Source organism: Mus caroli, unplaced genomic scaffold (genome assembly GCF_978045245.1).
Source record: "Mus caroli unplaced genomic scaffold, Mus_caroli_1 scaffold_15, whole genome shotgun sequence".
NCBI lineage: Eukaryota > Metazoa > Chordata > Mammalia > Rodentia > Muridae > Mus > Mus caroli.
The window spans coordinates 86,340,514-86,355,464 of NW_028227270.1; the positions used below are offsets into that span (position 1 = coordinate 86,340,514).

General features: G+C 42.1%; 1 protein-coding gene across 10 annotated transcripts; it reads left to right on the forward strand.

Annotated features, from left to right (window-relative positions):
* Window positions 1-12: 12 nt before the first annotated feature.
* Fam217a (family with sequence similarity 217 member A) lies at window positions 13-14,408 on the forward strand. Of its 10 annotated transcripts, none has more exons than XM_085831177.1 (9): window positions 13-270; window positions 4,479-4,714; window positions 7,547-7,693; window positions 8,674-8,857; window positions 9,764-9,848; window positions 9,965-9,978; window positions 10,930-11,004; window positions 11,088-11,158; window positions 12,901-14,408. In XM_085831177.1, exons 1-9 carry the CDS (start codon window positions 253-255, stop codon window positions 14,129-14,131), a joined length of 2,061 nt encoding a protein of 686 aa, XP_085687303.1. In that variant the 5' UTR covers window positions 13-252; the 3' UTR covers window positions 14,132-14,408. The 10 variants fall into 10 exon arrangements, with proteins under 10 accessions (XP_085687303.1, XP_085687305.1, XP_085687304.1 ...); XM_085831179.1 differs by having other exon boundaries at window positions 8,674-8,833; XM_085831178.1 differs by having other exon boundaries at window positions 14-270; window positions 11,091-11,158.
* The last annotated feature ends 543 nt before the right edge of the window (window positions 14,409-14,951 follow it).

The window sequence follows — 14,951 nt, forward strand, 5'->3', positions numbered from 1 at the left end:
GAGATTTTCCACAGAAACTCCAGTTTCTTGACTGGATGTGGATGAATTCTGAGGCAAAAGGGAGAGTTTTCCTGAAAGGAAGGAGATTGGTGTGCACATAGCCTGTGCTGTGTTCCCTTCCTAGAGGTCTCAAACCTGGTGTGTGCATAATTAAGACTTCACAGACCTAGGAGGCCCCCCAAAAAAGAGTGATTACATCAGTGCTGTCCCCTGTAGATCCAAGGAAGAGCTTTATGGTACAAAACTAAGGAAATGTCCAGAGTAACACAGGTAAGAGGGCCATCTGCTATTTATTCTTTTTTTCCAGATTTAAAAAGGAAACAAAGCAAACGAACACATAAAAACCCCCTTAGTGTTAGTTTTCCTTCACTGTAGACCAAGGAGCAGAGGATAACACAAGTACTAAATAACAACGATGCCTCAAACTTCATAGCTCAGCTGGAGCATTGAGAAGTGACTGAGAACCCACTCTCTCTCCAGTTTGAGGGGAAAATGCAAATAACAGTGTGTTTCGGGCGGAAGGGGGGCAGGGCTGGGGTATCCCAGAATCAAGTTCCCCAAGAAGACAGCACCAAAGGGGGACATAGAGTCAGCAATTGAGTGGTCAAACGCTTCTTACTTTCAGCAGTTTAACTCTTTCTTTAACTCTCTGCTATGCTGTGGCCCAAAGCCACTGGCTTCTGGAAATTTAACTTCTGCTGATAGCAGCAGGGGATAAAGAATAAAGGCTTAGTCACTTGGACTCTTTTCTCTCTGGCTCAAGGGTCCCTTGCTGGCCAGGTGAGAGGCTTGGAGTTCCTTAACTCTTCATGAGCCAGAGAGAAAAGAAAAGGAAGAAAAAAGTCAGACACACAGACACACACGGGGGGGGGGGGCGGGGGGACGGGGACACACACACACACACACACACTGTGGCTGGGCCCCACCACCCATTTCACCAATTTCACAAGTGCACATGCATACTTATACACATACACATATACCTACATACATATGTATGCACATACATATAGACAGAGAGACACATAGACATTTTGCACATGCATATAGGCAGACACATATGCATATACCCATATACATATGCATATACATTTGGTGGATGAAGCAGAACAGCCACACTTTATTTTCTCTCTTTAGCAATTTATACATTCTTAGACAAAAGTTCTTTATAAAATTACAGCATAGATAAAATGTTACAAAAAGGGGGAGTTATAGAAGGATGTAGATAGTAAGTTCGAAACAGTGTTTCATTAGGGGTTCAAAGCAACAGCCTTGCTTTATCATAGTGCACACCTGTGGCCTCATCCTTGGCCCTGACCTAGAATGATCTTCCTTGAATGTTTTTCCTTGATCACAGGTCTGTCCTAAGCCTATTTTTCTTCTTAGTACAATCTATGAAAGCTCATTGTCTTTCTTAGTATGCAGCCTTTACTTGCTACTCTATGAGGGAGAGGCACATTCTATTTTTGATTCAAATTTTATTACATCTTTCTGGCAAAACAACTAAAACTGCCTCCTTAAATTTTTCCTCCTAAACTTATTTGAATCAAACCAGGAATTCTATAAAGTCACTAATTCATCTAAACAGTATGAATTCATGAAAGCTCATCTTTATGCCGATATGTATGTTTGCCCAATACAGTGGGCAGATGCCCAGGAATCATAAGGCTATGTAATAGTAGCAGGAAAGGCATATCAGCAGCGAGAAGCAATCCTGGGATGAAGTCTCTGGGACTGTGCCTCTCCAGAGCACACCCATCGTAGCCATGCAAATTGGTGGGCCATCTCCAGGAAACTCATTTGCTTGCCATAGCCTTTCCTAGTGGAAAAGCTGTCTTTATGGCTTGCAAGTTATAATGCAAATGGTGAGAGATTAGGAGGACCACATGCATGCTTGCTTGGTATTTTCTGCTCATCTTGGCCAGGATTTTAACCATGCTGCAAAGCCCTCGCCAAGATTTTAAAATAACATGGCTGTACCCTATGGAACATTTGTGTCCAGAGCAGAAAATGAGCAGTTCTACTTTTTTATCCTCAAGTTGCAAACTAAAAACTTGAAGGCTTTTAAAAAACCACCTCCCCCCCAAAAAACCCCACATTTAAACCCATTTAAAATAGTTTATAGAACTAAAGAGGAACCCTTGAGTACATGTGCCTCTCAAAATTACTTTAAGTATTTTTGTCTAGAGAAAGGAATTGTCTTTGAAAAGACAGAATATGCTGGCGACTGGAACACACAAACTTTGGCTTCTTCTTCTATGCGTTACTCTAAGCCTTTATTTTTATAAATAGAAAAGGAAAAAAACCATGTTTTAAATATATTCTTGATATGCCATGTCAATTGACCTAACTGTAACAAAATACAATGAGTCTGTATCCAGGGCAGCACCAGGCCCAAAGGAGAGCGAGTAAGGAAAGGCTTACTACTCTCAGTAGGGGAGGAGAGGACAGCGGTTATTTCCAAAACAGCCTCCCTCCAGAGAAAACAAACAAAAAGAAACAAACAAACAACAAACAAAAACCCCAAACAACAAAACCCACAGGAATTTCATTAGGAAAGCTAATACGGATTCGTCTAGGAAAGCACTTTAAGAATGGGCACATTCTTGAGCATGCTCTGTTAGAGTTATCATCGAGAAAGAAAAGATGGCGTGCACATTTGCTCAGCTCAAGGTTGTAGAGCGCATGCTTGAAAGGTTAAAATAGTGAACAGCCATGCGTCCGGGCATGCTCACCTTGCTTCCTGAAGCCTGGGCTGAAAGGAAAGGAAAGGACATGTTGAAGTTATATTAATACAGGAATTTGTTCCTAAAGGTTGCCTGCCTTCACCATCTAACAATATGTATGTATGCATGTATGTATGTATGTATGTGGGAGGGGAGGAGGGGATAGCATGTTGCCCTGACTGGCCTGGAACTCCATATGTAAACCAGAAAGGATGGCCTCAAACTTACAGAAATCTACTTGCTTCTTCCTCGTGAGTGCTAGGATTAAGGATGTGCAACAACTATTGCCTGGCAGACACTACGCTCTGAATTGTTACTCTAAATACCACTTGACGGAATGTTCATAGTTAACTGAAGCTATGGACAGTGGCCGAAACCAGAAGTGGATTGTGATCATTAAAAGTCATCCTTGACAAAACAAAACAAAACAAAACAAAACAAAACAAAAAAATTGGCCATTATCAAGAAAACAGGGGCTGAAAAGATGACTCCATAGTTAAGAGCACTTTGTTGGCTGCTCTTGCAGTGGGCTCCGGTTTGGTTCTCAGCACCCGTGGCAGCTCACAACCATTTGGTTCTCAGCACACTTGTGGCAGCTCGCAGCCATTTGCAGTTCCAGTTCCAGGAGTGCCAACTCCTTCTTCTAGCTTCTATAGGCTCCAGCCTCACACATGCTGAGAGTAAGTAGTGCATACATTCAGGCCAAACACTCATACATATACAATAGTAAAACTTTCCAAAATAAAACAGAAGGCAATATAAAATGCTGACAAGGTGGGGCAGAGAGAAGGGAACTTTAAACCCCCCTTTCATCGTTAGTGAAAACGGAAATTAACACATTAGTCATTGAGAAAAGCAATACCAAGATTCATCGAAAAAACTAACAGAACTAGGATAGACCCAACCATCCCACTACTGAATAATCCAAAGGAAATAAGATTCTTATGTTGAAGAGACACCTGCACGCCTGTGTCCTTCAAAGCACTGTTAACAATAGCCAGCGTATGAGGAATAAACCTAGCTAGCTGTCTAACAACAGATAAATGGATAAAGAAATGCCACAGGCTGGTGGCATACATCTTTAATCCCAACACTCAGGGAGAAGAGTCAGAGTCAGGCAGATCTCTATACATTCAAGGCCAATCTGGTCTATACAGAGAGACCCTGTGCCAAAAAAGAAAAAGAACTGTCCATATACACATGAGAATACTGTTCCATCCACTTTATCATGAAATAAATCATCAGATGGATTTTTCTTTTTGGTGTGGTTTAGTTTAGTTGTGTTTTGTTTTTCTGTATGTAAGATGTATGGGAGTCAGTGTCCTTTGTTTGTTTTTTTGGTTTTTGGGTTTTTTTGTTTTTTTGTTTTTTTTTTAAGCACATGTGGTGGAAAACACGTTGGCATGAGGGCTAAGAAAGGCAGGAAGCCTGGCCATATACTGCTGTTAGCCTGCAGCAGAGGGTGAGTTGCTATGTGGGCCAGTGGCTGCCTAGGCCTTGCCTGAAGCCTCCTCATTAACTAAATTGATCCCACAGCAGCGCAGGGCAGCACCTGGGTTGTTTTTCCTTGCTTACGGCTCTTAGGTAACAGATAACTCCCTCCCTCCCTCTCTTCCTTCCTTCCTTCCTTCCTTCCCTCCTTCCCTCCCTCTCCTTCTCTCTTTCTCCTTTCTTTCTTTCTTCCTCCTCCTCTTCCTCCTCCCCCTCCTCCCCCCTTCTGTCTTCTTTTTTTTTGTTGTTCTTGTTTCAAAGAGAGCTCCTGTGTCTCCAGAGCACCTTCCACTGTCAGCAGGCCACAGCTGTGCATTCGACAAGGCCAGCTGGCTCCCAGAAGGCAGAGTGTTCAGCAACGTCCAGAGAGAGAAGATCATCTCTAAGTTTCTCAAAAGAAGCGTTCTGAAAAGAGTGTTTGGCTCGCAGCAGCTGAGGTGGGAGGGCCTCAACTCCCAGAGAGAGGACTCCAGCTCCACCGGTCCTAGCACCACGATGTAAGTCCATATTGAAAAGTAGGCCCAAACTCAAGGTATGCTCTTCCCAGAGGGGCAGGAAAACAGCTCTATACCGGCATCCAGAGAACTAGAAGGCTTAAGAGGAACTTCACACCCAGGTCCAGTGGTAAGAGCAAAATAAAATAGGAAACATGTAACTGAGAATGTGCTCAAAGTATAATACCTTCATAGGAGGTGGGTTTCACCAATGTGTGTCTCTTGTCTGGGGAAATGTTCTCAGGTATATCACTATCATCTACTGTAGGAATAAGTACATTCAAAACAAAATTTCCCGTGTTTTTGGAATAAAATGGTAGCTACCCAAATGAGATAGCATTGTTAAGGAGGCAAACATTGAAGGTTAATTTTGTTGTGTTTGTTTTGTTTTGTGTTTTGTTTCCCCAGACAGGGTCTCACAATATAGCTCCGGCTGTCCTAGAACTCATTCTGTAGACCAGGCTGCCCTTGAAGTCGTAGAGATCTGCTTACCTCTGCCTCTCAAATACTGGAATTAAAGGCATGTGGTTCTACTCCTGGCAAACACTGAGTTTTAAAATAAAACTTTAAAGTAGAAAAAGAGAACAGAAATCCTTCAAAGTAAAAATATTTTACTCATGTTTCTTTAAAAGGAATTATACAAACACACACACAACAACAACAACAACAACAACTAGCATGCTTATGATTAGTGATCACAAAAACAAAAGCCTAAGTTGGGATGGAGAGAATCAACCAAAAGGTACAGCAGATGGGGGAGGGAGGGTTGAATAAAATCAAATTATTGATCTAAAGCATATGCCAGATATCATGTGTTCACCACTGATTTGAAATGTTCCCCACTGGTCAAATGTATTATTTATTTATGGATAGGTGTTTTGTCTACAAGCATGTCTGCACACCACAGAGGGCGTCAAATCCCTCGGAACTGGAGTTACAGTGTGTGAGTTGTCACATGGGTGCTGAGAATCAAAACTGAACCCTCTAGGAAAGCAGCCAGTGCTCTGGACTGCTGAGCCTTTTCTCTAGCCCCTGACTGAGTATCTGAGCACCACGAAAAATGCACACTATTCAGTAGAAAGTAGTGATCAGCTTTGAGAAAATGTTTACTGACAGGGATTCTGAAGTCATGCTTGCCTGCACGGTGAGTAGCAAATGGAATATGAAAGGTACCGAGAGGCCAGCAGAAATGGACATCTTTTCCCTGAAGGACAACTAAGAAATAGTGTGCTTGTCATTCCTTCCAGTAACCCAGGGTGACAGAGAGCCATGGAAGTTGAGGTGCTTTCCACAAGAGCATCTTCCTGTCATCACTGTCTTTGTCATCTCTGCTATAAGAGGAGAAGCTAAAGTGTGCCTATTGGACACTCAAGTGCCTGGCACAAGGCTTGTTCTCTTTTCCTGTGATTCAGACCTTCTCTGTTGAGGGTTAGAGGGATGGCTCAGCGGTATGCATTGTTCTTGAAGACGACCTAAGTTCAATTCCCAGCAACTCAAATCAAGAAGTTCACAACAACCAGCAATTTTAACTGCAGGGAATCTGACACCCCTTCGAACTCCTCAGACACATAAGTAAATTGATAATAAACCTTCCCTCCTGCAGTCTGAAGAAACGATTGGTAAATACTCCCAGTCAGAGAACATTCAAACTTATGCTAGTTCAATCTTGAAAAGGAAAGAAATGGTCTCCCTCTGCATGAGCTAAAAAGATGCAGATTTAGAGTCAGTCCATCTTGAGACTACTTCTAAGAACTTGGGGCCGGCCATAGCCCGGTGTTCAATCTGACAAAAATATTATCAACGGACAGATTTTTTAAAAAAATCTCTTCTCAATGCTGGACATAGTGACATACCTCTTTAATCCTAGCACTCAGCAGCTCAGGAGACAGAGATCTTGAGTTCAAGGCCAGCCTGATTGACACATTGGGTTCCAGACTAGTCAGGACTATAAAGAGAAACCCTGCCTCAAAAACAAAATAAACAAACCCCCCTCAAATGTCATTACTGACATTTTGATAGTCATATATATAGAATTTCTCTTAAAATTTTTTCCCTTTACCAAACTTCTAGGGAAAGGTACTTGTATGTATACAAATTCAATTATAGTGTGTGTGTGTGTGTCTGTGTGTGTGTGTGTATATATATATATATATATATATATGTGTGTGTGTGTGTGTGTGTGTGTGTGTGTGTGTGTGTGTGTATTTCTCTCTTAATTTGTAGAGGTGTCAAGAAATACTCATTTGGGTTACAAAATTGGCTTCTTACAATATAAATGTATCCTAGACATAAAAGAAAAGTTAAAGCTAGGGATATAATATCAGCAGGAGTATTATTCTTCCCTTTAAGTATTTAATGCTTGGTGGTTTTGTGTAGTATAAGCGTTGGTGGAATGCCTGACATCTGTTTGGTTTAGGATGTGTCAGGCAAACCTCATAGCTTTATCTTTGGGCCAGGACATGGCTACTGGCCACTTCATGAGTCCTCAAGCCCATCCCACGAGGATCTGTGGAGCCTCACCAGAGCAGAGAAGGCCCACAGGTCACTAGGAAGCTCGAGAGCCTTGGGAAGAAAAGCAATGGAGAAAGGCCTGAGTTTTTCAGAGTCTAGAAGATTCTCGGGGGTCTAAGAAGGACTAGTTTGGCTCGCTGGCCCAGAGACCCTAAGAGGTTCCGCCCAGGTGGAACATGGAGCGGTGGCGGTGGCAGCACTCTGCCCTAGTTGCTAGGCAACGCTTCCTCCTGCAGCCCGGCTCGGTCTGGTCCGGGATGCGACCCCGCCGGGGGCGCCGGCGGCCGGCAGCCGCTGTTCTCCCTCCCTGTCCTCCCACCGCAGGAAGGCTGGAGTCCAGCCAGAGCCCACCGAGCTGTTCGCCCAGCAAGAGGAGGAGCCCGTGCCCTGGGCTGGAGACCAGGAAGACGACAAAGACGACAACAACAACGACGAGGACGACGACGACACGTGGGCCTTCGAGGCGGACGAGTAAGAGTCCTGGCTACCCTCGAGACCCCCTGACGTCCTGGGCCAGGAGGCCAGCCCCAGCCCGGAGAGAAGGAGGACCTGCCTGATGCAGACCCTTGACTGGCAGTCAACCGGCTCCTTGATTCCAGCCCTTCCTCCCAGTGACCTACCTTTCATGTGGGGCACACAACTTGAGTGGTCTCCAGCAGCACCCCCTGCTTAGCAGTCTATTGCCTTCTGCATTCTTTTAGCCCCAGAAGCCTACATGTATATTGCAATGGATCACTGCCTGTTGGTTTACAGACTACCTGAACTATAAATATTTCTTGGAGTCAATACTTTGTAAGCTATTGACAGATCTACAGGCCACTACAGTGGTTTGTAACTTTTCTAATTATCCTGAACTTTATCCAGTGATTGCATTCTCATATAGCTCTCTACCGAATATGTGTATCTTAAACACTACTAGGGATTTTAGACACCAAATAGTTTGATATTAGAAAATGTCTGGCCCTCCGAGCCTTTTAGTAAACCAGGCATGAGATTCTTGCTCAGTTTATGTGAAAGGTTAGTTTTGCTTTCGGGTGGAGCACATTTTGTTTTGAATAACTAAAATAGGCTTGGAGTTTATTTAAATTAGGGATAACTCATTGTATTTTTGGTTTTTTGTTTGTTTGTTTGTTTTTTTCCAGTTTGTCTTATGTCTTGTCTGCCATCTAGTCTCTGGGGTTCATTTCCTAATATTTGATCAAGTAGATCTTGCGATTTATTTTTATCTCTGTCTGGTATTGGTATGGCCTGCGGCTAGTTTCTAATGCTGTATGCTTCACCACTCTGCTTTCTAAGCTTTTTTTGTTGTGGTGCTAGAATTTAAAACCCAGGGTCTTTGACATTGAGCTACACTTCTAGCCCTTCCAAGAATTTTCCTTAACAAAACTCCAGCTTCTTTGTATGTTAATGTCAACCTTCCCCTAAGTGTGCCTATTCCCCCACCTGTATAGGACCTTAAGAGAACAGAAGAACAGCTCCAAGAAAATGGGAAGAAAAAGCAATGAGAGCTGCAGCAGCAGCCTGCATGTGTCAAGCATCTCTCGGGAGGTACACAGAGCTTTGGCAGTCCAGACTTTGGAAGCAGGGACAGAGCCCCAGAGTCTTACTGCGGTGATAACCCCCTGCTTTGGCTTTGTGAGCAGTTTCTGCTGAGTTTTCCCATTTGGCACCTTTGCCCAGTGTATAAACCAGCTCAGTTGTCTCAATGTCTCCTTCCCATTTCAGTATAAGGATATGTTTTCCTCACGTGTGACATTTCAGACACTATCCTAAGAATACAGAGGCCAAGGGAGCGCGAGCATTCAGTGGGCTCTTTCCAAAATGCCAATAGTTGGTTCTTTCATCTCTTTAAAAAAGGGTGATTGTGTTCCTTATTTTTATGGGATGTGTATTTTGCCTGCCTGTCTGTCTGTGCACATACATGCAGTGCCCATGGGAAGCCAGAAAAGGGTGTCAGATCACCAGAACTGGGGTGGCAGGTAGTTGGGAGCTAGGAATCAAAACCCACATTCTCAGGAAGAGGAGTCAGTACTTTTCACGCTGAGCCACCTCTCCAATCCTCCACCCCCATCTTGCTGAATTAGAATTTGTGGGGTTTGTTTGTTTGCTTGTTTTCTGCTTAAGGCTAAATACAAACCTTAAGCATGATACTCAAGTGCTGCTTAGCACTGACTATAACGTAAGGCTTGGAGATTTCCTGCATTTGATGGACGATGCTGTGGTCCATCAGACTGGCACTTGGGCGGGACACATGCGTGAATGCTATCACGCACCACTGACACACTGAAGAGAATGTTTCATTACACTTTTAAAATCAGCATTGAAAACCCACGTACCACTCTTTCAACAAAACCACAGACCATAGAAGCCTTTCCGACTTCTGCCTAACAAGCTCATGGTGGTTTGGTAAGAGGAAGTTGTGCTAGTTGCCTCTCAGAGGAGGCAGAGGGTGCCCTCTATCAGGCTTGAGCCAGCAAACATGTTAAAGTGTATCCTCGAGCTTTTAAACCTTGATACTAACTTCTTCCTTTCTCTTTTTAGAATCACTCTCAGTGGAACATGGATGCAGAAGAACTCTTTGATGAAAAAGAAACCTTCTCCTCTGAAAATGATGGGGCAGCAGGTGGTAAGAAGCCCAGGATGTGTGTATGATACCACAAGAATTGCATGGATTAAAGGATTAATATCTTAACCTATTTTGTATAACTATTAATTGACATTTTTTCATATACATTCTTTCAGGCAAAACTAACAAGGTAAGGATGTTTGGCTTAAAGTAATTCATAAAACATACTGCTTGAAAATGTTTTGCATAAGCTTCTTTAAAATTTTTCTTTTTCTCAAGGCTTAAACTTGATAGCTTATTTCCGAAGAGTTCTTTATACAAGTCAAAATCTTTGCCATTTTACAGAGTTATAAACTGGTCATTTAGTTACTATTTTGGATGGGCCTGGTAATCCAGGTCTGTAATCCCAGGTATTTGAGAGGCTGGGGCAGAGGGATATTTGTGATATAGAGTGAGTTCAGTATCTTCTTGGGCAACTTAGTGAAATCCTATCTCAACGTAAAAAAAAAAAAATGTGGCTGGAGATACAGATTAGTGGGAAAGCATTACTTCGTGTGTACAAGGTCCTAGTTTCAATCCTCAGTATCTCAAAAGAAAGAAAAGCAAGATTTTTTTGTTTTGTTTTTGTTTGTTTGTTTGGTTGGTTTTGTTTTGTTTTGTTTTTCGAAACAGGGTTTCTCTGTGTAGCCCTGGCTGTCCTGGAACTCACTCTGTAGACCAGGCTGGCCTCGAGCTCAGAAATCTGCCTGCCTCTGCCTCCCGAGTGCTGGGATTAAAGGCATGCGCCACCACCGCCCGGCGCAAGATTTTGACATGAACTGTTTCAGGACAATGTTGTAAACATAACGTCCTCGGGAGTAAATGAAGCTTTCTAGTCCTTGTCAAAAGGAAAGTAGTGTGTGCCCTTAAAATGTCCTGAAGATTTGAAATAGTCAATATCCTCCTTGGGAGCGATTCTAAGCTTCCCATGTATCTTTTATAACAAAGATGTGAAATATTTAACTGTAAATGTAATATTAGTGGTATCCAAGTCTCAATTAAAAGTGTTAAAAACAACAGAGTTGGGCGTACATTGGATTTTATTTAGAACATGAATAGCAAACAGGGCTGTGTTGTATTCAAGTCTCCTGCTGCCTTGTAGAGCCATCTGGAAAATCCGGCAGAACAGCTGATATTGCAGCTGACCGTATCAGAACATGCTCACAGTAGATCACAGGTATGATTTCTTCCTCACACTCTTTAGTAACTGCTGTTAAAATTCTCACAGCTTTTAAACACTGTGTGTGCTTTTTGTATTAGCAGAACAGTAATCAAGGGGTATTTAAGCTATGGAGTTCTCCTGTTAATAAAGGAAGTACTGTAGATAAAAGGTAAGAAAAAATATATACATATACATACATACATACACACACACACATATATATGTATACACACACATAAATATATATTTAGATAGGGTCTTACAGTGTAGGCCTTGCTGGCCTGAAACTTGGACATCTATTCCAAAGTGCTGAGATTAAGTATATGTGCCACCAAACCAAGTAGGGAATAGATTTTTAATATTCCACTGAAATAGATTTAAATATACCTGTTAAGTACTTGAGATATGAGGATCAAATACAACCAGAAAAAAAAGATATCCTATGCAAATAATAGGAAATTACAGAAAGTCATTCTAAAATAGCAAGTGACTGCAGACAGCACAAGACAACCCATGTATGTGTACCGAAAGCCCAATGAGGCTTAGATATATTGCACTGGGCTTCTTATATTGGAAAGAAAGGAAATGTGGAACAAAAGTACAGTCTTCTATGCTAGGAACTACTCAATTCCATCCATTTAAACTCATTTAACTCTCCCGTCAGTCTAACACAATAGACTGTGGCCAGCATTCCTCTTTTGCAGGCAAGGACATTAGGGGTACAATGAGAGTTAAGAAATCTGCCAGTCACACATTACTGGTGGTAGAACAGTAATGGCCAGAGCATACTGCAAGCTCAGTCATCTTAATATATCCTATCAGACCTCACAGGGGTTTGAATTCTTACTTCCTGGTTTATTATATTGTGTGTTAACAGCCGGACTGACCACTGGGAACCTTAATTTCCTGAGCTCCACAGGTGGGTGCCATTGCTACCTGCTCTCACTGTCTTTAAAATAAACAAACATACAAGCAATGGGGAAAAAATGAACTAGAAACCTAGTGTTCTATATTGTGGTTCCCTTAACCCCATTTTCTATATTACTTTTCTATTGAAAAGTATAGAAAAGTATTGAAGTATGACTTCAATTTAATGTCTAGAGCTAATACTCGTAAGTGGGCTTCTAAAAAAAAAATTATCAGGGACTATATCAGGAATGAATCTTGTTTGACAGATACTGATGAGTTCATTGTTTGATAAAAATAATTAAAAAAAAAACCACGGTGTTTAACATAGAAATCTTTGTTATAAGTAACCTATACGGTCTTCAAAAGTTTAGTCTACTTCAAAGTCAATAATTAGTGTTTCACTCTAATTTCAGTGCTACTCAAAACTAAAGGGTGCCATTCTCCACTACCCTATTCATAGATACTCACCCATTTTCAGTGCAAACTCATAAGAGCAGTTAGTCATTTTAAGGTGTTATCATGGGCTCAATTGTGCTTGCACAAAGAGTTGCCCATCAGTTTTTTAATATATATTTTTAAGACATTTGTGTTGCTGCATCTAATTCAAGCATACTTGGAAACCAACATCTCTTTTAGCGATAGCTACCACATACAAAAATGCTACTGGGAACTAAACATCAGCCTTTCTTTGATAAAAAGGTTACTAATACTACTTTTAGAGTTTTTTTTTTTTAACTTCTATGAGTGTTTTGCCTGCATGTATGTATATATGTGTGCCATATGAGTACCTGGTGCCCATGAAGATAAGTCAAGGACACTGTATCTACAGAGACTAGAATCATGGATGCTTGTGAGCTTGTGGGTGCTGGAAACTGAGAACTCAGGTCTTTTACAAGAGCAAGTGCTCTTAACTGCTGAGTCATCTTTCCAGCCTCATAATAGCATATTAATTCTTGTAACGAGCCACAAGCCATTAGTTAATTAAATCTTTCTTTTTTAAAGAGAATTCAAAAACTCTTCAGTGGAAACTGGCTTCAATGCAGCCAACAGTCCCAGGCTCTTCAGTGTAAACCACTTATTAGCAAGTATTCCGGGTTTGACAGATAGCAAGCAAGTCATTCTTTATCCTGGTCAGTCAATGCCAGCAGGTCTTTGCTGGCCTTATGCCGATGGAGACTTTCTTAAGGATAGAAATGAGTTTCATATTAACTCGTGTTCAACTATGGAAAACAACAATGGTGACTCTTTATCTGCTTCAAATTGGAATTTCAAATACAGAAACAGCAGTGTGGAAGAAAATGTTACAGACGAGAGTGACTTGTCCGAAAACGAGAAAATGAATGACTCTCTGCTGAGCTACTTTAAAAAGATGGACCTGAACTTAAAGCCGGAAACGATAGAACACGTGGAGAGAGCTTTCCCAGAGGAAGCAGGCCAAGTGCCTGTATATGCCGACTTTCTCCCTGCCCCTTTCAACACTCTGGACCTACACAGATTTGCCTTCTCCAAATGTGAAAGCTGGAAGGCGGCAGTGGAGCCTCCAGAAAGTTCCATTGAGCGTTTGATACTTCGTTTGTTGGAACTGGAAAGATTACAGCATATGACCATACAGAGAGAGAGGCCAAGGCTGCAAAGCACTTTCTATAGCTCCATGCTTTCAATGGCAGAACGACCCTCTTCCTCTAAAGCTATCATACTGAAAGCCAAGGCGCCAAAGATTCCTGAAACGTCGACTCTCCAGACCTCTGGCGTAGATAAAAATCGAGACAAGAGAAAAAACAACTCTGGCTCTGGTAAGCCAGAACAAAATGTTTCCAAATGGAGTTTGAGCAGTGCTGGCAAAAGTAAGTCGAACTCTAGAGCACTGCTAAAATATTCATCCACTGCAAAGCACTGTGCTGTGGCTCATGATGACCTAAAGAATTCCAAGAACTCCAGTTTAAACCCTTGCCAGGAACCCCCACTCAAGTCTACTACTACTACCCAAGCAACTCAACCAATGGCTAGAGTGGTCTCAACAAGATGCCTCCCACCGAGGTCCCCAATGCCAGTTTCCCCTATACCCCTGTCCTTCCCCGAAAATCCAAGGGAAGAAGGTAAAGTGCCAAGGACCAAAAAGAAATGTCACCGAAAAAGCATACTGCTGAATAGAGCTTTCTATATTCAGAAGCAAAACTGCTTATCACCTTCACTGATAGCCAGGGGCAAGTGCTCACCCACTGACCAAAAATAGCTTTCAGACATCTCAATGTGAGTGAATCTATTCCACAAAACCCAGCTAAAATATGGTTCATCATTGAGACACAGGTATTAGAAACAAAAACCTTGATATGACATGGGTAGAACTCATGAATGTCACTGCTGACTCTATACAGTCAAGGCCTTCCTCACTGACTCTGACAATCTTTTGTATGTTATGTCTCACTTAGTAAAGCAAACTATTCAGAAGACTGTTTTTTTTTTTTTTTTTGTGATTGTCTCCCAATGATTCCATCATCAATAAATAGTATAACTGACTTATTCTGTTGTAGTTCCTGTCTTATTCTAATATACAATCAGGTAAGAGTTCCAGCTCCTTTTAGTGATTTTTCTTAAATTCTTCCCATGTTACAGCTCTGAAGTGAAAGGTGTCCTGGCAGTTGGGAGCCAAGGAATACCACAAAGTCACACAACAGACCTCACAAGAGATTTATTGGGGAATAAAACAAGAGAGTGGCTGACTCTGCTGCAGAGAGAAGCAGCAAAGAACTGAGTGGGAGGCAGGTTCTACACGGGGTTTCTTTGGGGGAGGGGATCTTTCCAGGGTGGCCTGGGATTGGTGGGATTTTGGGCCTGATCTTGGAGCAACCTCAGAAGCTGGATCCAGCCTATTAGATTCGAGCATTTTGAGGGGTGGAGTCTGGTGATTGGAGGTCCTTAGGACCTGGTCGCTCACACATCTGGAAGAACTTATATTTTCCACCTTAGAACCTTTCCCCTTTCCTTCCTCAACTCCACAAACCTATCTTTCTAGCCTTTGGTCATTTTCTTGGCTTTGCAGAGCTATTATTTGG